The sequence below is a fragment of the Megachile rotundata genome, chromosome 5 (assembly GCF_050947335.1).
Source record: "Megachile rotundata isolate GNS110a chromosome 5, iyMegRotu1, whole genome shotgun sequence".
Classification (NCBI taxonomy): domain Eukaryota; kingdom Metazoa; phylum Arthropoda; class Insecta; order Hymenoptera; family Megachilidae; genus Megachile; species Megachile rotundata.
Window position 1 is genome coordinate 18,009,231 of NC_134987.1, and position 22,955 is coordinate 18,032,185.

The window sequence follows — 22,955 nt, forward strand, 5'->3', positions numbered from 1 at the left end:
CGCGAACTGGGGTCCTCTAATAAAAACACCTCGGAAAGTGACATTTATTTTAGAACGATTCCTTTAGAATATCAAATTCATAGAATCGTTGAATATATTGTTAACTTTGGAAAGAAAGGGGTCGATCCGATTCTTTTCATACTTTGCCAGTTTGTTGTACTTGGTGAAATATTTAACGTGTATAAACGAGAAGCAATTCTCTAGAATTTTGAACAGAAACAGCAAAGAAATTGCAACTTCATGATACAAAAAATTATCGTCGCGTTATTTACGTATAATATGAGTAATTGAATGAATGACAAAGTCCGTTCAGAAAAGAGGGAAGAAAAAAATTGTCACTTAAAGCGGCACTGTATCAAAATTTTTCAATGCGGTAATCATGTTTAATGCTTTAATTTGCAACTCGTTATTAGCCCACGCGGGAGGACAGGAGACGTTATCCTATCTGATCTCTCGTCTTCGACTAAATGGCTCCTTTACGGTACATAATACCGTGTTTGCATAAGCCGTTGAAATTTCTCCTTACCTACTTCGACAGGCTGCCGCACAAGCGAGAGTCAATTAAATTTGATGATATATTCACGGTGTGTTATAATATATTCCAGTCTACCGTAAAACGTACCACTTGCTCCACACAAGGCACGAAGAAGTTATCTCTGGAGGGTACGAGAAACTTTGTCACGAACCGTTCATATTTTCATTACTCCGCAAATTTTACTCCCAAATATTCTACGACTTTTTATCTTGCTTCCTTTATCTTCTGAAATCGTTGTACGTGGAATAATTGCCTTTTCAACCGAAATTTTTCGCTATATCGAAAAAGTGGTTTAAATCGAAATTGTAAAAGAATTGAACCTCCCACTAATTATTTTATGAATTTTTTTATGGAGTTGAATGGACTGTGTACTGATGAGGCTTGTAGTTAAAATATTTTTCAGTAAATTAATAATGTAATGATATGGTATGTGAGGTATTGGCACGAGTCGTATTCTCACGCGTGGTATCGCCACGCATGGTATCGGCACGCGTGGTATTTTCACGCGTCGTAAAGGAATGTGTCGTACTCCCACGCGTGGTATGGGCACGCGTGGTAATCTCACGCGTCGTACTCTCACGCATGGTATCGCCACGCATGGTATCGCCACGCGTGGTATTCGCACGCATGGTATTCTCACGCATCGTACTCTCACGCGTGGTATCGCCACGCATGGTATCGGCACGCGTGGTATCGGCACGCGTGGTATTCTCACGCGTGGTATCACCACGCATGGTGTCGGCACGCGTGGTATTCTCACGCGTGGTACCACCACGCATGGTGTCGGCACGCGTGGTATTCTCACGCGTCGTACTCTCACGCGTGGTATCGCCACGCATGGTATCGCCACGCGTGGTATCGGCACGCGTGGTATTCTCACGCGTCGTACTCTCACGCGTGGTATCGCCACGCATGGTATCGCAACGCGTGGTATCGGCATGCGTAGTATTCTCACGCGTGGTATCGGCACGCGTGGTATTCTCACGCGTCGAACTCTCACGCGTCGTACTCTCACGCGTGGTATCGCCACGCATGGTATCGCTACGCATGGTATCGCCACGCGTGGTATTCTCACGCGTCGTACTCTCACGCGTGGTATCGCCACGCATGGTGTCGGCACGCGTGGTGTCGGCACGATATGATAGTAATATAATATGATAATAAATCTGATATAATCAGAGTATATTAAATTAGTAATTTCTATCAGGGCAACCCCCGCTAATTACGAAGGATTAACAGCTTATCAGGCAACGGCACCCGGGATCTTGTAGCCAAGTATCAGCTCCTTTGTTCGCTAATCACCCGATCGTTGGTCGCTCGTCAAGATAATTTTATTCCCGCGTAAAAGCGGAATCGGTTCGGCGGTCATGCTGGACCGTTTAACTTCGCTAAAGTCAGCAAAGAGCCGGGATGGACGAGGGAAAGAAACGGGAATAAAAGAATCGTCGGAAAGCTCCGATTCTTCTTTTGCGCTCGTGCGTTTGTTTACACTGGACCCGAAAGAAGAAACGGCAGGAGGGAGTCGGGTGTGCGGGAAGGAGAGTCCGGGAAGAATACACGGAACATTGTATACGTAAGGGAGGCGGCGGGGTGAGAGGTGGCGGGAGGACGGAGGGGGTTGAAACGATGGGATAGGAAGGGCAGGCGGAAAAGGGAGATTGGGGTGGAAGGAGGAAAAAAAAGGATTCGAGGATTCTCGAGACGAAGAGTCGAGTGGTTGGGTGGTCGAATAATAGAGCTGCCCTTAATACCGTCATCCCCGCTATGCTGGGTTAAACGAGGGAAGAAGCCGACGGAGAAAGCGGCTCAGGTTGGACCCGAGGTTCCCGCACAACGAAAAGGGACGAACGTGCACGACAGAGACGTATACGTACGGCGGATAAAGAGAGACGGTGGAAACGGTCGGATAAAGAGAGAAGGAGGATCGTCGCTGGTGGTTCGTGCCACAAGGGGCGGATCGGGGAAGGAGAACAGAATAGAAGGGATGATAACATTTGTATCATATTTAACGCTAGAACGAACAGGTTAAGGGGTGGAAGACACCACCCTGCTCCTCCTTTATTCTCCTTCTTCTTATACTTTGGTCTTCATCTTCTATTTACTGCACCCTCTCTCTCTTTTCTTCGATCTCTTGCTACGTGTGTCCTCCTCCTACTTCGTTCTCCTCCATCCTTGAGCGCCCTCCACCGGCCGAGTAATACCACTGAAATCAATACTACCACACTGTCTCCTATTTACACACGCTCATCGCCCGTACACAAATTTATTGCGTGTCCCTGGCTACGAGAACCACCACTCTACTCTTGTCGGAAATGGATCGCGACGGAATCACCCGTTCACGGCTTGAAACGTAACGCCGACCGTGACGCTTATTCGTTACACGCCAATAGGAAAGGGGATGTTGCGGCTGGATCTCCTCGTGTCGCTTTTTTTTACCACTGTTATTCGTTTTACGTTTATTTCACTCAAAATGAAGTCTGACTTTCTGTACTAACTCGTTATATCGCCACTTTTGCGGGGACACTTGTGCACATGTCTGACGTTAGTCTTAAGAACCATGCATCATTATATCAAGACGCGTTGTGTTGGTATTAGATTTCCACACAGTGTATGCACTGCATTGCCAAGTTATCACCATATCTGATATTTTTACTTGCGAATAGCAACCGTCGACTTTTGCAAATTTTTAAACTTGGAAGTTCGGTGAAGAATTTTAAGATTTAGCAATTTAGGGATCAGAAAAAATTAGCCAAGAATTAATTAACAATCACTTTCGCCTTAAAAAAACCGAATAATTTCCAAGAAGCTTGACCTCGCATTTTCCCCATTCTTTGCATGATGCGATATAAAAATGCCTGCCGTAAATCGTTGTCCAAGTAACTCGTTTTTTTTAACTCCGGCAGTTTTTGTAAATCATTTGAAAGGCGAGGAACGCACACAGGTGGTTTCTCGTGGCGCGTAGGTAAACGGTGCATGTGCACGAACACCTTCGGCACGAATACAATATACACGGGTCTAGCAGACGCGTAATGGATGGATGGGCGTTGTACACGATATTACGTCATTAGGAAGGCAATACTATCGCTTTGAGTTCGCTTGTATGCAGCTCGTAAGGCGGGTGGGAGGATTACAAAGAACGTGCCGCGCGCTATCAGCAACTCGACGATAATTAGGATATAAACCACGGAACGTTGTTGAATTATTAATCGCCCCTTGACATCTGATCCGTCTTCTTTCAGCGCATCCTCTTGACCTGCTCGAGATCGAGCGGGAAACAACGTTTTAAAACACTTCGCGGAGGAAAAGGAACGGGGTAGCGCTACCCTTTTTAGACTAAACTAAAAACTTCATTCGGAATGTTTATATGTGTATGTACAATAAACATGTGTATAACGTTGATAACATGTATGTCTATACATATGTGTATGTACAATGAACATATGCATGACATTGAAAACATGTATGTGTATATGTATATGTACAATGAACATGCGCGTAACATTGATAACATGTATGTCTATACATATGTGCATGTACAATGAACATGTGCATGACATTGAAAACATGTATGTGTATATGTATATGTACAATGAACATGTGCGTAACATTGATAACATGTATGTCTATACATATGTGTATGTACAATGTACATGTGCATGACATTGAAAACATGTATGTGTATATGCATATGTACAATGATCATGTGCATAACATGTAAATGTAAACATATACATACATCTTTTCAACGTTATGCATATGTTCAATGCATGTGTATATGCACATATATGTTTTCAGTTTACGTTGAACATATGTATAACATTGTAAAGGTGTGCATATGTATGATACATTAAACATGTGTATATGTGTGTATGTACACACTGCACATGTAACATCAAAAACGTGTATGTATGTATGTATATATATAAACACATGTGTAGATATGTTTTAACATGAAAATGTGTATATGTACATGTGTACACTGAACATGTGTGTAACATTGAAAATGTATACATATGTACGTATACGTATGACATCGAACATATATATAAAATTGAAAAGTATATGTATACATCGAATATGTGTGTATGTAATTAACAATCCATCAAGCACACGGTAGATACATATAATAAGAGCGAAATATAAGTGACTCGGTGCGATTCGTATCTCTGCTGCCTTATAAAACATCGATATACATAAAGGCAAGAACCATGCCGTATTTACACACGAAAGAGCAGAAGCTTTCAGTATGGAAGCAGTTGTAGCATTTCACGCGCATAACATAGCAACTCCCGCGTGTGCCCTGCTTTGAGCTCGTTACGTGCCCACCGTATACCGACGGGGGTTGGTCGCAACCCGGGAACGAGCTGCTTGTAGAAACTGAGCGATAACTGGTAAATAAACGATGAAAGATACGTGAATTACAAATTGCACTTCCCTGCCGTTGCACATTATTTACCATTCTCTGGTATTCGGTGTTGTTTATCGTCTTACGTGGAACAACCTGGCTCATGCGTGTTCCTCGATTGTGTTGGTAATCGTTGCGAGAGACTCGCTAACCACGTCACGTTAACTTGTGCTATATTCTACTTTATGTTCTATAGCATGAACGTCTTGACTCGATACTCACTTTTCTTATTTACAAAGTTTTGCGCTGCTTTTAATTCACGTTGATTCATAAAGTGACATTTTGAAGTATTATCTGAACAAACCGAATAAAAATGCTTTTATAAATTTTTTTATGAAGTTGAATGGACTCTGTACTGATGAGGCTTGCAGTTAAAATATTTTTCAGTAAATTAATAATGTAATGATATGGTATGTGAGGTATTGGCACGAGTCGTATTCTCACGCGTGGTATCGCCACGCGTGGTATTCTCACGCGTTGTACTCTCATGCGTGGTATCGCCACGCGTGGTATCCGCACGCGTGGTATTCTCACGCGTCGTACTCTCACGCGTGGTATCGCCATGCATAGTATCGCCACGCGTGGTATTCTCACGCGTCGTACTCTCACGCGTCGTACTCTCACGCGTGGTATCGCCACGCATGGTATCGCCACGCGTGGTATCCGCACGCGTGGTATTCTCACGCGTCGTACTCTCACGCGTGGCGATACCACGCGTGGTATTCTCACGCGTCGTACTCTCACGCGTGGTATCGCCACGCATAGTATCGTCACGCGTGGTATTCTTACGCGTCGTACTCTCACGCGTGGTATCGCCACGCATAGTATCGTCACGCGTGGTATTCTTACGCGTCGTACTCTCACGCGTGGTATCGCCACGCATAGTATCGTCACGCGTGGTATTCTCACGCGTCGTACTCTCACGCGTGGTATCGCCACGCATAGTATCGCCACGCGTGGTATTCTCACGCGTCGTACTCTCACGCGTGGTATCGCCACGCATGGTATCGCCACGAGACTCGCTAACCACGTCACTTTAACTTGTGCTATATTCTACTTTATGTTCTATAGCATGAACGTCTTGACTCGATACTCGCTTCTCTTATTTACAAAGTCTTGCGCTGTTTTTAATTCACGTTGATTCATAAAGTGACATTTTGAAATATTATCTGCACAAACCGAATAAAAATGCTTGTATTGCTACGTTGAAATATTTCAGATTAGTTAGATTTAAAATCAGTTTCTGATCCAGTATCCTCAGCTTGAGAACCTCTGCTCTCTACGATCCAAATATCTCAGGTACTCTTGGTACCTCCGCGTACTTTGGCCACATCAAGTTCTTCAGGCACTTCAGATGCCTTAGGCATCTCGTGCATACTGGAACACGGAACACGGGAATCCTTCACATGATAGCATTTCCGGCAAGACTGCCATCGTACCAAAACGCACATTATAAAATTTCAAGCTCTTAAGTTAGCTCATAGCGTACGCGCATACAGGGTGTTTTGCTTAACATGGACATTTTACTTGTCTCCATTTTTATTAAAAACAGAAAGGAGGAAAATTACAGAGGATATAGTCTCTTCGTCTTTTATTGTCAGCACATTATAAAAATCATAACAGAAGCAATTATTTTGTTATACTTTTTTTATTTGAAAATAAAGTGAGACACTCGGGGTACATTTAATATGCATGTTGTATGTTATAACTTTAAAATAAAAGTATTTATAATACCATGACTATACTTGTTTATATTTCATCATAAAATATTCTTGATGGCATAAAAAGAGGGTAAAAATCGTTTGACAGTATAAAAAGGAAAGAAGCTGATAAAAATCCAGCACAAGTAATTATTCTTATTCGAACATTTCGTTCCATAATTCCGACTTAAAATTTATCGCTCGCAGTGTAACCGAGGAAATCCTGTAACCTCGTTGCTGCTTTTTTGCCGTCGCGAGATAGCATCTTTGCAAGTTTGGAAAATGTTTTCGAGCGAGTCGTTCTTCGAAACGAAACGAAAGATTGCAACGTTATGCATACAAAACGCGCGGCTCGCTATCGCGTTCGTCGTCGTTTTAAAAACGACGTACGCCATAGGTACAATGAAACCGGATGCAAACAACGATCTGTTCGCTGGAAACTCGGAAATAAGTGGTAAACACACGATAAAAGATACACGAGCCACAAACTGTGCTTTCGTTGCGGTACATTATCCACGGCATTCAGTAATATATTAGCCCCTGTCTGTCCCTCTGTTTGCCCGTGTTCCATTTCTACTCGATTCCCTTTGTTTTTCTCTATCATTGTTACTTGCTGTTTCTATAGGAAGCTGTGTTAAGTTACGTAATCAAATTGCACGATATTATACGATTACGCGATACTGTACACTAGTAGAGGATTATAATCCCTTTTATTAGATTCCTCCCTTTTAACTTCGATTACCCTGTTCTCATCATTTGCTCGATTTCGGTATCGTTGCTCTACTTTTGCATTTATTGCTGGATGATTTTAGCCTTTTATGATTTTAGGTTTTTTGATATAGATTTTTACGTGATCCTCTACATTAGTACTCGTATAATCCCTTTTATTAGATTCCTCCCTTTTAACTTCGATTACCCTGTTTTCATAATTTGCTCGATTTCGGTATCGTTGCTCTACTTTTGCATTTATTGCTGGATGATTTTAGTCTTTTATGATTTTAGGTTTTTTTGATATAGATTTTTACAGTTCACAGTGTAACATGTATTGACATAACGTCTCAAGCATACGTGAAAATATAGAACAAGTACAGGGTGCAATGAAGGTCTCTTTTGGATGAGGACTGTGAATAGCAAGAATATGTAAGGATGCCCTCAACCCTTTGCACTCTTATGTTCAGAGTGGCTGGACATCATATAGACCTTATAAATAGATTGGTTGAACATACACTTTCATTCATTCTCTACTTATAATAAATGAAAAATACATTGGTCACATACGTCACACATGTGATACATTTTATGAAGAACTCATTTCCTGATTTATTTTATAAATTCAAAACTTGGTAGCCAAAGAAGGTATGGAGTGTTAAAACTCAACAAATGTGAATGCTTTTTCCCATTGTTCTTAACTATTTTTGTATTATATTGGGTTCGTTAAGCAGAGTTCGTATGAACATCAAAGATGCGAAGGAGACGCGTGAGATCGAAAATTGACAAACGATCGAGCGAATTTTCCACGCTCCACGTACGGCACGAGGCTCACGTAGAATCTTGATTGCGAAAATACCGCGCGGCCAGGCAAGGCGCATTTACATCCCCCGACGTGTGGCGTGGCTTCACACGCGTGCACACTGCAAACGCGAGACCTGTGAGTGTGTGTGCACTCGTCGAACGCCTGGCCATTAAGTTGCTCTGCAATCAGAACGTTTCGAGAGCGTGCGAGTGTCAAGATTAATAATATGTCTCTGAAGATGCATCTGCTAGTCAGACGCACTGGGAATATAGGTCGAGTCTCTCTCTTTTCCTCTCTCGAACACCCGACGGAAATACTTGCACCCTGGATGCAGCGAGATTTGCGGTGAAAAAGATGAAATTCGAAATATTGGGTCTACGAAAAGTTTCCTTACACTCAATGACATTTTCACACACAATACATAAACGAGACGAGTCGAATGTGTTTTTTCAAGGATCCTTCGTCTTGTTTTCAGGACAGCGACGGGGAAAAGAGCGATCAGGACTTGGTGGTGGACGTCGCGAACGAGGTCAGTTTATCCTTCTTCTTTTAAGCGGTTCATTAGGCTATCGTGTGGATTGTCGATGAAAATCTTTCTTCCGAGTTAAATTGCCTTGTGGTTACGGAGAAGTTCCGAAGGATGCTCGGACTTTTGTATTGTAATTAGTTGTATAGGTTCGATGCTTACTTTTACATTGCAAATTAGTGTCTTTTATTTACAATCCGTACGAACTTAGACCTCTGTGTTCTATTCTGTCTATTCTATTTAATCTCTTCAGATTACTATTCTATTAATTCTCTTCAACGACGAATTCTTAAGTTAGGAAAAGAAATAGTCTAACTTTGAGTTTGTATTATATCGCCTGACATGAACATCATAAGTTCCCTGTACATATATGCTTATCTTGTACATGTGCCTTACAAGTTGTTCATATTAGAAATTCGTATAACATATCAATATCACATGTTTCTAAATCACATCCTATTTCTCTGCACTTCTATACCTCTATCACTTCTTATATTCGCATGTCCACAGTTGATAATTAGCCTGCGCGTGTTTATGCATTTATATCGAAGTCTGCAAAGTAAACACGGCTCGTATCACCTGTAGACATGGATCAAATAGATGACACGAGTTACGTATACTCCGCAAACATCGATACGACCGTATAAACATCCACAGCCTGCTGATAATGTATCAAAAGTTTTAGGTATTATCAATACGTAATAAATACACGATACACGATTGCAAGTTAGAAAAGAGTTTCTGCAGCAATTCTTTCAGGTTTGTCAATGTTAAATCGTTGGTCTATTTGTTGTAAAAGGAAGCGGCATCCCCGCACGCGAACGGGGAACACTCGGATCCACGTGAGAACGGTACTTTAGAGAAATTGGGCGCTCCAGGACACGTGGGACCCACTTCCGGTGCTGGCTCGACGTCCGTAAAAGACAGGCCACCATCGCGGAGCGGAAGTTCTTCCGCGCGTAGCACACCGTCTCTGAAAAGTAAAGATGTAAGATCTCGCGGATAGCAAGCTTATTCGACGACTAATCGGTCCGGTTCTTTTTCTGCTGATAGATTCGTTCAGTTTCATCGAGTAGTATTGCATCGCGTCTCCGTTTATTTTCTCTTGGTTTATTGCAGTATGCATGCTGAAACGTTTAAGAGCGATCACCTCCTGAAGTTTTCGCTGAATCGGAATATTAAATCGTCGAAAACTTTTTAGAGGGAATTTTTGGGGAACAGGTTGGATCAATGAAAATCAGGCGCACTTATGATTATGATCCATCAATTTTCGGTCTATAATTCTTTTTTATTTTCTGCAAATTCCTTTTGTTATATCAAAATTTATGAGGAAGCTTTTCTTGAAATCTGTGTTGATTTTCATTCAGGCAAAGAGTTACTGTGTACACTGAATTATGTTTCATCGTTTGTGCATTCGTTTCCAATTTCAAATTATATCTGCATACATCGACACGTTTAATATCAGTGGATGAAAAGAGTATGTTAAAAGTAAGTCTGGTAAAGTAATTGGTCAAGCAAGAAAAAATAAACAAATTCAACAAATTCTTACATCAAATTACATCGATTATTAGCAAGTTCACGAAAGTCGGGTTTCTACGTAATCGAATAGTCGTAAAATTTGCAACGACCTTGGTTGTTTAACGACGAGTCAATTTACACGCGGAACCCCTGCCTGTTCCCCTGACGAATCGCTGAACCGGAAGCGGCCGCTTACGGCCGCGACAAGGATCGATGTGTCTCGTTGCTTTTTGTGCGAAAGTCAAGCGTGAAATTTACAATTCCATTCTTTGATTGCACACCATAATAAACCGGAGCGATGGAACCGAACCTCTTTCGCAGATCGACAAGCCGGGTACACCTGTGGCGGCGGCGAGGGGGTCGCGCAGTTGTACCCCAACTATGGGCGGAATCCCTGGGCCCTTGGCATCGCGAGTTTATCATCCGCCATCGTCGCAGCAAACACCACCACAGGGTTATCAGGGTTTGCCGTCCCGCGGCAATGAGCCGCCACAATCGCCTTCGCCGTACAGCAATTTACCATACGCCAGGACTTCGATGGTATTTCGACGTTCATCGCTTTTCTCACCCTTTCACGATTTAAGACTCCACACTTTTACCCTTTCGATCAGGGAAATTTTTGACAAATTGGCCGAATTGAAATTTTTAAGACAAGAATTTTACGACACATTCATGTCTCGAATTGTCACATTTGTTATCTCTTGAACGATGCGTGGAGTCATTCGTAGTGGTACAAATGAACAGTATATTTTTTACAAATTACTATCTGGTGAACCTGCTGAACATGCTGATTAATCTGGCAATGTTTTTGCTCTGGCGACAAAAACATTTTTGTTGAAAATCTACGTTTTACTGCATCTGCATTCTACCCCTTCATTATGCGTCAACTACCTGGAAGTCTCCAAATCACAATAGAACAATAGAAGAGTCGTTGTGAATTCGCAACCAAGTCTTAAGTACCTTGGTTACCACCTTTTTCCTAGAGAAGCCAGATTGGCTCCTGATTGTATTTTAACGATATCAGAATTTGTAACTTTCACAGTAAATTAACTGTCTCGTTTACGTTTTCAGCTCGGTTTCGACGGTCATGTAAGGATACCATCGAGCAACGGTCTAAGCAATATTCCGGGTGGCAAACCGTATGTATTTCCAGTTACAAACATTAATATTGCACTATTAATTTATAACAAAACTGCCTCCTAGAATTTCTCAATCGTGTCGCAACAGATTTCATAACATTTCGAATATTTTTTTATAAATCAAAGCAGTTCCATAGCGCGATACGTATACGAAAAGCTCCGGATTATATTTCAGTTCGTTCATTTATCGGATGAGGAGCTTTTAAGTAATCGAAGGCGTTCCATTACGTAAGGACAAAGCCATTAACGTTTTACGTACTTGTTCCAGAGCGTACTCGTTCCATATGAACGGCGAGGGTCAACTGCAGCCTGTGCCATTCCCCACGGACGCTCTGATAGGACCAGGAATTCCACGTCACGCGCGTCAGATTAATACCTTGACTCACGGCGAAGTTGTATGCGCTGTTACGATCTCGAATCCGACCAAGTACGTCTACACCGGCGGCAAAGGGTGCGTTAAAGTCTGGGACATCGGGCACGGAGGTGGTGGCAGTATCAAGCACGTATCGCAGCTGGATTGCCTGCAACGTGACAATTATATTAGGTGAGTTTCCCGTACGTGCACGTTTCGAGCTTGTCCGTCTTTTAATGCCCCTAACGTTTCGTCTATCACCATGGATTTACGTCAAGAATAGAATTTACTCCTCGAACGATACCGACACTATATTCGCTAGACGTGTTCGCCACCTATTCTTCAATTAAGATCCCACATTTATATTATTTGCATTTTATGATACACATTGAACATATACAGCATTTGCACCATGCTCAAATGCAGATTTAGCTAATCAAACCAGACTTCAAATTTAACCAAACTTCAGAATTGAACTAAACTTCAAAAAGATTTAACCAGAGAAGTGACTTTCATGTTTTGTATAGAAGATGATTGATTTTGTCGCAGATCGGTGAAGCTGCTACCAGACTGTAGAACCTTGATCGTCGGAGGAGAAGCGAGTCAATTGATAATCTGGGACTTGGCTAGTCCAACGCCAAGGATCAAAGCCGAATTAACATCGTCCGCCCCTGCGTGTTACGCGCTGGCTATATCGCCGGATTCGAAAGTCTGCTTCAGTTGTTGCAGCGACGGTAACATCGCCGTGTGGGATCTCCAGAACGAGATTTTGGTTCGGCAGTTCCAAGGGCACACGGACGGAGCCTCCTGTATCGATATCTCGGCGGACGGATCGAAGCTGTGGACAGGAGGGCTCGATAATACCGTGCGTTCTTGGGATCTGAGGGAAGGCAGACAGTTGCAACAGCACGACTTCACTTCGCAAATATTTTCGTTGGGATATTGTCCCACCGGAGAATGGCTCGCCGTTGGAATGGAAAACTCGAACGTCGAAGTCCTGCACGCGACCAAGTCCGATAAATATCAATTACACCTGCACGAATCCTGCGTCTTATCGCTGCGCTTCGCGTCCTGTGGAAAATGGTTCGTCTCCACTGGCAAGGACAATCTGTTGAACGCATGGCGTACGCCGTACGGAGCCTCGATATTCCAGGTGACCTTTTTCAAGTGAAATTTGCAGATGGTAAAACTAACCGAGTAGAAACGTGCAACTAACGGTGTTATCTTTTCAGTCGAAGGAGTCCTCGTCGGTGTTGAGCTGCGACATATCCGCCGACGACAAGTACATCGTGACCGGATCCGGCGACAAGAAAGCCACTGTATACGAAGTGATTTACTAGATTTACACGTTAAAGAAAAGACGTTTCACGTTTTCTCCCTTCGTCGAAACCCGAACTCTTTAAAATACGAATCTCGCCCGTTTCCCTGTGAGCGAGATCTTACAAGTGAGACTTTTAGCAGCCTTAGGAACCTAGACTGTTACCGCAATGTGTACATATACATACGAACGTGTATTACGGTAGAATTCCGTTGAAAAGTGAAAACCAGATGAAACAGAGGAGAAGAAAAAAAAATTACCCCGATGTGTGTGTCAGAGATGAAACTGTATGTATATTTAGGAATTACGTGTGCGTGGCCCGACTTGTACCTACAACGGTGTGATTTACGTAAAGGAACACTTTCTTTGTCGCGTGTGTACAACGAGGAACGTGTTAACGGGACGTTACCAAGCGATTTTGCATGCGCGTTAAGTGAACGGGAGAGAGCCTTGCAAATGGTGATGCTAGATACGGTTTTCGTATAAGTACCTAATTATAGAGTCAACATGCCTGAGACATATAGGACAGATAGCACGAAGAACACCGAGGGGGGTTCGGAGCATGTTCTACGAAATTTACATTCTCGTTACTGACAAATTTTCCTCGAATGTTTTACAATTTTTGCAATCATTGTCCTTCTAGAGCGTGTTGCCGACGATCGTAATAACTTGCATACTTAACTGTGTACCACCGAACCCTTTTCAGACGATCAAGCGGCTTTGTTAGGGTGCGTTTGCAGACTGAGCAAGAACCCGAAAGAGCATTCGTTCGTGCTCGGATCGCGTAACACGAAGCTAATTGTTCGGTCACACCAGGTAATCGAACGCGCGAGCGAATGTTCGTAGAGTTTAGACTAATTGCGAGTGTTCGAATGCTCGGTACGGTGAATCGAAACGCATCGAATTGAATCGTGTCGTATTTAGTTGTGTCAAGTAGAATTACGTCGAGTTGGGTCGTGTTGCGTAGAAATGTGCCGAGTCGAATCGCGTCAAATTAAATCGTGTAAAATTGAATTACGTTGAATTGGATCGTTTCGACTTGAATTATTTCAGTTTCGACCGCGTTGAGTAGAACGACGATGAATCGTAACGGGTTTGGATCTAGTTAAATCGCATCCGGCAAACGAGCATCGCACAATCGGCCTAGCAGCGAGAGAATGCTAATTTACGCTTGAATTTTGCCTAATTGAAAGAAGAATGAGCATTCGCTCGTTTAGCCTAAAGTCTGTACGCACCCGCATAGGTCATTCTTGAACACATGCACGCTAAGATAATTCGAAAACGGCTGTAGTCGTTTTGATCAGTCACCGATGCAATATATTACACGTTATATTGACACCAATGGAAATGAAAACGTACATCGAACCGTTGAATCTCGTATAAATTGTTCTTTGGGATTTCGTTCGAACGCTACAGTCGCGAAAGGGTTCGACCGTTTAAATGTTCGCGCACCGATTGTTGAAGCAGCGACGGAAACAAATTCACGAGATATTATATTCGTTTAAAAAAAAGAAAAGACAAAGGTATTAAACAAAATGACGACTCCGCTGTTTCTACCTGAGAAAGGAAAGTAAACGCGAGACCTGTACCGTGGGAGCAGTGTTGTGTATTGTCTAAACGCCGAGATTGGCCGTGACCATTAATTTTAAATATACCTATTAAAAGTGGATGGTCTTTTACATTGAAGATCGCAATCACCCGAATGTTTCGATGTTTTTTTTTCAGCCAAAAGAATTTTGGGGTAAGTAATCGGTTTCCTTGCATCTATGTGGTCGCTGCCATCAAGTTTCGCTCTTTTAGTAATGCCAAAATTGCTAAAATTTTAAATTTGGTAACCAAAAATCATTAAACGGTGGGACCCCTTTTCTCCACACCGCCATTTTCCCTACACAAGCTTACGAGTGTAATCTCGATCGTTGAACTCTTCCCATTTCTCCTCCGAACTGATTTGTCTCTGCTCCTATAAAAAGACACAAAATGGGAAAATACAAAGAAATAGGAAACAAATAGGAATCACAGGTTTACTTCCGGTAATTTTTTTTCGATGTATTTACATTTACGTGTATCTGTGTGTACAAGATCGTTAAAAACATTAAATGTTTATGCTCGCGTTACGATAATATATATATACATACATGTGTATATGTATATATATATTCATGTATTTACATGTGTATTCGTGTGTACAAGATCGTTAAAAACATTAAATGTTTACAGGTCTATATTTTTTTTATTTTGTTTTCGTATTGCCCCGCGCATCGTTAATTTCGCGTTTATGTTCCTCATCCGCGTCCGTTTGTCCGTCTCTCGCACAATCTCATACATGTCGTATATTATCCTCTCGCGATAAATCATCGTCGTTTTTAAATTATTCTCGCATAACGCCGCAAGTTTATGTACAAGTAGAAAAACCTAATAACAATATCGACTATCACACCTTATTATACACCATTACAAATGGCTGGTACGTACGTACACTATGCGCGTAACTTTAAAATAAAAAAAAAATACGTTCGTCGTTCGAGACGCCATTCTATTAACCCTTTTTCTATCCTCGATTTGTGTGATACAATAATTGTTCGCATAACCTTTCGATTCGTGCAAAATTACAAACTCTATTTACGGAAAAAAAATGGTACTAAGAATTTTCAAAAAGATTTGTTCGCGCACGTTGTAGGTAGTTTTATACACATGCATACGATACACACGTTATTCGATCGCTCTCTCTCACTCTCTCCCTCTCTTTCTGGTATGTACAAACTAGAAAATACATAACGCAGCTACTTATAATATGTTTACAAGTAACCGATTTTACAGGAAATGTACAGAGGTGAACAATGATACTTCATACTTACATTCGCTAGGACTTAAGTGTACATGACGCCTGGTTCTATGCTCGTTGGAAGGTATGTCTTTCTTTATCATCATTGAGTCAACATATTGCATCATCAGGAACAACGCGATGCTCATTTACGTAATTAGGATTTTTGCCTGGGGTAGGCCGATACTTGTTCACTGGTTTTTGGAAAATTAGGAATTCGACAACTGAGGATTTTAAAATTTGGATATTTAGAAATTTGGAATTGTGAGGTTGGAAATTTGGTTATAGGAATTGTGAGGTTGGAAATCTTTTGGAAAATTAAGTTTAAGATTTTGCAGGCCCACCCTGATTCCCTACCTAGTTACGCCAATGGCGTTAACAACATTGTTTAAATAAAATACTGTCGCGAATTATAAATTGATTTGGTGTATACGTTACGCTCCCATAATTATTAAAGACGTATTATTTCCCTAAATACAAATATATCGTAAATATTACGATTAGAATAAAAATTGATCATCACGAGTGCTCGTGTAAAATACTTGTAACGAGTGAAAATTCTCACCGTTCTAGAAAAAACAGACAACCTTCCATCGTGCAAAATATAAAAATTTTTTGCGTCTTTAGAATGATTATGCTTACTAAGCGCAGACGTAAAATACATTTGGTCGTAAAACTGTACGCTTCGTGCTGGAGCGAGATATTATTGATACATCCTTGTTCTCCCGCAGAAGGTCCTTAATCCTAATAAAAAGCTATTAACGATTCCGTACAAATTGCGTTCACAGTTTATGGCAACAAAAGTAACCATTTCCCCCCCTCATTGATTGTGTTTGTGAGACGCGAGTCCTTATCGATTATTATCGCATAATGAAAAAAGAAGAAACGAATGAAATTTGGACAGTAGGGTCAAATATACTAGTCACAAAATTAATAAACAAATTACGAATAAAACTAAACACAATCGTGTCCGTATTCTTTGAGGTCAACCACGAAGTTGAATAATGGATAATGGATATTTTTTTCTCTTTCTTAGAAACAAAGTGATCACAGAGAAAAGTTTCGTGTCACTTTATCCCTCGTTACAATATTGCCAGATTCAATTTTCTACTCTTAAATCCATGCTCACGTATATTTAAGAGTATATCAAAATATAATTTAATTTATGACTAGTTTTGCCTCTCGGTAACTTTATCTGACAGATAAATGATACAAATCCTCTTTACTCCTTTAAATAAAAATCAGAGTATCGACGTGCCATGACAAGTTGATCTGTCACATGTATTTACCTAGAAAAGCTATAACCAGTATTTATAAATTTTCCCTCGCGTTAAGTATCACATATATTCTAGATATATTATTCTTCCTTCGTTAGAATGTATTTGACACAAATAATGGAATTAATGGAAATAGAGAATCTGACAACATTGTTAATGTACTGTGCCTGCGAAATATGTGCATGATCTCGTGATCGGTATTTTGTTTCGCATTCACTTTCGACATACACTATATTTACAAGTCGCGCTAAATAGAGATCTATTATATATACTATATTATCTTACTATTCTTAGGGCTAGTTTAGCTTGCTGCACACACGTGACGTGGTCCATGTGACATTTGAAGACACTGGGTGGTCAGTCGCTGTCAGAACCCACTGGATTAATTTTTTTTCTTTTTTTTGCTGGTTTCAAATTCACGATTTCCTCCTCCTGTCACATAAAATGTCACATTTACATCTCAAATTTTTGTTTAACTGATGCAAACTACTTTCAAACTCACACTTACCTCGCTACTGGATGTACTGTTAAGATGATACCGAGGAGGTGGCCTTTTAGAACTAGATCTTTCTCTCGTGTTAGCACCAGTTTTTCTATGACCTCCTTTACCGCCAGCACCTCCACCAGCCCCAGTCGATGCTGCCGCATGTTTCCGTGCTGAACTCGTTGGCGGAGGTGGGGGAGGTTCATTTTCCTCGTTAACTTCGGCTAAAGCGAATAAATCTCCATAACTTTTTCTTAAGGAATCGCTGCTAGCCGCTTGTGCTTGTTGTAGAGCTCTTTGCATTCCCTCGGAATGGTACAGCTGTAATTCAGCGGACGACGTACAATGTTGCCGTAATTGATCCAAATGCCCAAGAACCTGCTCACCCGTAGGTGGACCAGGCTGCTGATTGTGTTTACCAGCCGATCGTTTTCTTTTATTTGGACTAGTTGCTGGATAACGAGTGCTCAACAAATTCGCGAGCAATTCCCCAAGTTTTTCTTCGTAATCACGACACCAGTAACGTAATGCCGCTACGACGAACATGTCTCCATCTACGTTTTGTCGTGCAAGCAATTGTCGTAGAAGTTCTAATGTTGGCCTGTTAAAGATCGTTGACATTAATATTAGGCTCCTAATTTTCACTAGGATATATATTCGATTAATGATTCACTTACTTTTCTTGTTTCAGCATAAGCAATATCGATGTTAATGCTTCTGCATGATCACGAAACTGAAGTTTAGGTAAAACAGGCAGTACATAATCGATTGGAAAATCGTGGGCAAAAATAAGTTGCCAAAAACAGTATTGTTCGAAGGTTTCCCAATTTAAACTCGCTGTTAACAATGACGTAAAGGATTCCTTCTTTAACATTTTTAAATGTCCTTGCATTATTTGACAGACTAATTCTTGTAATTGACATGCATCAACGGTCGACACTACCAAATGCAATAACTGAATATTCCCTAAAGTCACATTTTGAAATCCCATGTATACATCAGGCACAAGATAACAAAGCATGAATATGTTGTCCTCGTGGCACAGCTGTAAGAGTAATTACGTGTAAAGAATAATTATGTTCAATGGAACTCGAATAATTCATTTATAACTAGTTTTTTACTTGAAACATTGTATTCACCTTTAAATCAGATACCAAGCACGCATCTAACTTCTTTTCCCGGTGCGCACAGAAGTCTTTGTAAACTGACGCTTTAACATCGTTCAATACGTTGCTGAAATAAAATAAAAAATTAGATGATCAAGTCCTTCTGTACTCATACAATTAACATCTCGTTACGAACCTTGGTTCACCTTCCCGTTTTTCTTCTTCCCTTCCCCATACTTTCAGAAAGTAAAGTAAAAGATAACCTATCCTTGACTGGACGTTCTGCATCTCTGCTAATACCCGAGCTAAAAGCTTCCGCCTATTGTCCTCTTCTTTGCATAACTGAAACTGATTTCGAAACATAACAAACAACGGTGTGCTTATACTATCAGTCAAGGCTTCTTCATTCAAATTATCCGTTGGAAATATTTGGGAGGTAATTTGTGAGGATAAGATAGTTGATATGCAAGAAGCCAATCCTGGTATAGTTTCCGCGTCTATCTCATCTTCTACCACCATTTGTACTATCCTTTCCATTGTTTGACACCTCACTTCATTGTCTGTTTCACTGTGCAAACTTTCCACAGCAGTCCTTAACTCTTCTGGTTCTAAAATTAAATTTAACTGAGATGTAATATCTTCTTTTTTCACAACACAGTTTGCATTTTTCTGTTCATTCTTCAACTTCACATTCGCTAGCGGGACATCTTCTTCGTCCTCTTCTTCCACTTTGGTCACTATCCTGTAGAACAGATGTTTGTTTTTCGTACAACACTAACTCGTATATTACATTTAAGATTAAAAACTGACCTTAATGGCATCTCTTCTTCTTCGTCGCTGAATGCCGGTTCCGGGTCTTGATTTATATGATTGTTCTCTACTGGTGCACTTGTTGTATTATCCAGTGTGGCTCCTGGTGTAAGATCCTTATTAAGTTCTTCCATTTTACCTGAATATACAGGAACCTTATTTCCTGCTTAAAAACATCATGCAAAAACCAAAGTTAGTAAGCATTGAACGTGCTGTAAGCATGAAAAAAGGGTGAATAATAAAATCTGTTAAAAAGAAATGTAGAAGATAAATTTCCAACTATGTTCAAAAACAATGTTAACATCCTTATATATAAACCCCAAATTAATATGCAATAAATAGAGCTCCGTATTATTTCTTTCTATTTAATATGTACAGAAGGTATTATTTACATTTGTACTTCATGTGCATTTGTGAAACATTGTTGAAATGTGTATAGAATATTAGACACAATACCAGTTTCGATATTTGTTTAATAGATTTAATGAATCTTTTGTGCAGTAAGCTACTTCCAGTGCACTATTTTAGAATTGTGAATGATAAAATAAGCATGCAACAGTCTGTAGGAACTTTACCAGGATCTGCATTAGGTGGTAAACAGAATTCCTTAAACGTTTCCCTTATCTTACTCCTTAATTCACGATCTAACTTGGGACTATCAAATAGTGGATAAAGACTTGGCAAGACCCTTTTCTCCAAAATTTGTCTTAATGATGAAAAGATTCCATTCCTCACTTTTTCGGTTAAAGGTGGGTAGAAGTTTGGTATTATCTATTGAAAGAACGTACATTATAAAATTTCGCTTAGTCAGTCTATCAATTTTGAAAGTCAGTGTATCTCACTTACCCTACATAAAAAGTCTAGCAGTGTGGCAGTGACAGGTGGATGAGACCTCATAGAATTGTGCATCACGAGAATTGCCGGTTCAATGTTCATTATATTATCTTTTTCGGGTTCAAAAAATAACCAATCGTAAAATAATGCCAATTTAGCGTTACTAGCGGCTACAGTTGATGTGCAGGTGGTAAATAACCATCCTATTACTGCCCATCGTGGTATAATATCTGAACACAACAACTCATTTGTTGGGTGAATAACACCGACGATAAAACGTATAAGATCACATCTTAATGATTGGGATTCTGGAGTGGCTAGGTACTGCCTTTGAAACCAATCTTGGTATCTTTTGTGATTACCAAAACGCACTTGACTTGTTAAGAACACCAACTTTCTTTCCATATCAGGAGTAAGTCTAGATTGTAGAAACCTCCTAGATGTCCTAGTTTGTAAAAGCTGAAGAACTCCATTAAAATTTGGGCACAGTGATTTTGGATTAAGAAGCATGTCTTTCCAAAGTGCTTCAAATTCTGGTATCCGTGCCACATTTTGTAGTAAGCGTACCAAATCCCTAGAATCAAAAACAATATTTGATTTGCTTAACTCTTTTCTACTTCCCAACAAATATCAAATAAAAAGATTTCAAGTTATTTACCTTCCAATAACTAAGCAATCAACCATGCGTTCTCTTATCAGAGATACAGTAAAGGTAACTTCTTTCTGACGTAAACCAGATAAATGAGGTGCATTATGATCTTCTATTAATCGCAAATAAGTGTAAACAATAGATGCTACTAAAAAAGGAAACTTATCCAACCAAGGCCTATTCTCTTGAAAAATATCTAAAAGTGCATCGACTAAAAATAAATTTCTTGGCGAAATATCTCCACCTGCTGCATGCCTTAACAAACTTAAACAAAGATTATCCACACCAGCTACACTGGTTCTTATCATCTCCCTTAACAGCCATAACAGCTGACTTCTGGTCACATCATTCAGTCGCAGGTATCTTTCAAGTACTAGTTGATTAAGATGTCCTAATACAATAGCAAGACCGTCTCGCGTAATTAATGTCAAGTCTCTATAACTTTTCGCAGCACTTTGGGGATCTATCAGAATGACCACTAACAACCCCAACGAAACTTCTTCGTGTGTCTTATCCTTACACACAGCATTGTTCAGAGTATCATGAGCTTCTTTTTCTGACAGTCCTGCAGTCAGGTTTTGAAGCACTGTATAACATCTTTCAAATTTCTGCAAAAGAAACAAACGTCTTTAATGTCTTGTAACAGCTGGAAAACATCTACTCTTACAGACAGTACACCGATTAAATTTGGAAAGTGTATAAAACTACAAATCATTTGACAGTTTATATTTGATATAAACAAGGTCTAACACATTCAGGTTAGTACTGCAAGTAAAAGCAGTTCAGTTTAACGGTCAGGTTGTAAGGTTGAATAGTAGCAATCATTACTACATCATCATCGTTACATTAGCCAGCAGTGATCATCGGTAACCGACATAAATTAATTTCACAATTATGCAAATGATTCGAATATTGCCGCTAAGACGCGTGGTTCGACGTGTGGCGCCGCGCGGATAGCGACGTGCGCGACCATCGCAACAATGGCGGAACCCCTAGCACCCGATACGTATCCAGTGACTATTTCAAATATTTATGTTACCTCTTCCAAGTCGTCCTTATTCTCTATGCAACTCGTGCTAAGTAGCCGGGACGCGGGAGTTTTCGTCTGTTCCATTGCTGCTGGCTGGCCCGCGGCCGTCCCGTGAACGTTATTCCAGGCCCTGTCGAGCCCTCAGCCCTCAGCCCTGTGCCCCTGGCCGCTTGTGCTCGCCTCCGTGCATCGTGATCGTCTCACTGCCTGTTCGTTCTCTGTCTCTCTTGCTCTCTCTCTCTCTCGCTCGCTTTCCCCACTCTTCGTCTCTCGCGCGGTCTCTTCACTCTGTTTATTCCTTGCCACGGACCTCCCCGACTCCCTGAACTGTTCCGATGCGATTGCGCATTGATACATGCGCCTCGTCGCTTCTTGGCCTCACTTCGTGACGTGATCGCTCCCCACCAACGCTCCCAATCACCAGCTTGACCAATCACTGTTCACCAACCCGTACACACTCTTGGGCATTGGTGGGGATACCGTAGAAAAGTAGTGCGGCTTGCAGGAACGTATTTATCGAGGGTGCGCACCTAGAGGACGGTCACCTCAAAGTGTCTCTGAACCTTCTTATTAGTGTACTTGCTGTGCCAAACTTCATGTAAAAGGATCTAGTGTTCCCGCGTTTAAACGGTTCTTTACAGCTGCTCGCAACTTCGCAGCAAATATCGTTCAGCTTTTTTATATATGTGCATACGTATTACTATACATATGACAGATAATTTAGTACGCGAGATATACGGATATTAAGTGATATCTGAACAACTATGAGTGCACGTTATTCTAGCATGCATAGATCACGGTGTGACTCACTGATATGAACTGTACAGGCCGGTGTAACATAGCCTTCCCTAAACCGTGGTTGAGTGTGGGGGAAGGAGCCTCCCGTCACTCGTTTCCGGAAAATATTTCAAATTTCGGAATTTGGCAATTTGAAAATT

At 40.9% G+C, this 22,955-nt stretch overlaps 2 protein-coding genes across 12 annotated transcripts in view; one reads left to right on the forward strand and one right to left on the reverse strand.

Annotated features, from left to right (window-relative positions):
* The window catches only part of gro (TLE family member transcriptional corepressor groucho), a 94,374-nt gene extending 79,701 nt beyond the window's left edge, over positions 1-14,673 (forward strand). For 7 of the 10 annotated variants that reach the window (XM_076531758.1, XM_012285364.2, XM_076531762.1 and 4 more), the window contains 7 exons: positions 8,629-8,682; positions 9,479-9,667; positions 10,519-10,737; positions 11,269-11,336; positions 11,605-11,880; positions 12,238-12,841; positions 12,921-14,673. In XM_076531758.1, coding sequence (XP_076387873.1) covers positions 8,629-8,682; positions 9,479-9,667; positions 10,519-10,737; positions 11,269-11,336; positions 11,605-11,880; positions 12,238-12,841; positions 12,921-13,028 — 1,518 coding nt within the window. In that variant the 3' untranslated portion in view covers positions 13,029-14,673. The remainder of the gene's footprint in view (positions 1-8,628; positions 8,683-9,478; positions 9,668-10,518; positions 10,738-11,268; positions 11,337-11,604; positions 11,881-12,237; positions 12,842-12,920) is intronic. The other 3 variants (XM_076531764.1, XM_076531765.1, XM_076531766.1) reach the window with 3 other exon arrangements.
* A 340-nt stretch (positions 14,674-15,013) lies between these two features.
* On the reverse strand, positions 15,014-22,364 carry IntS3 (integrator complex subunit 3). Of its 2 annotated transcripts, none has more exons than XM_012285370.2 (10): positions 22,027-22,364; positions 20,997-21,595; positions 20,351-20,912; positions 20,080-20,275; positions 19,505-19,643; positions 18,891-19,436; positions 18,728-18,821; positions 18,266-18,633; positions 17,613-18,189; positions 15,014-17,536 (listed from the first exon to the last, which is right to left on the reverse strand). In XM_012285370.2, exons 1-10 carry the CDS (start codon positions 22,099-22,101, stop codon positions 17,462-17,464), a joined length of 3,231 nt encoding a protein of 1,076 aa, XP_012140760.1. In that variant the 5' UTR covers positions 22,102-22,364; the 3' UTR covers positions 15,014-17,461. The 2 variants fall into 2 exon arrangements, with proteins under 2 accessions (XP_012140760.1, XP_012140759.1); XM_012285369.2 differs by having other exon boundaries at positions 19,505-19,670; positions 22,027-22,363.
* Between the last annotated feature and the right edge of the window lie 591 nt (positions 22,365-22,955).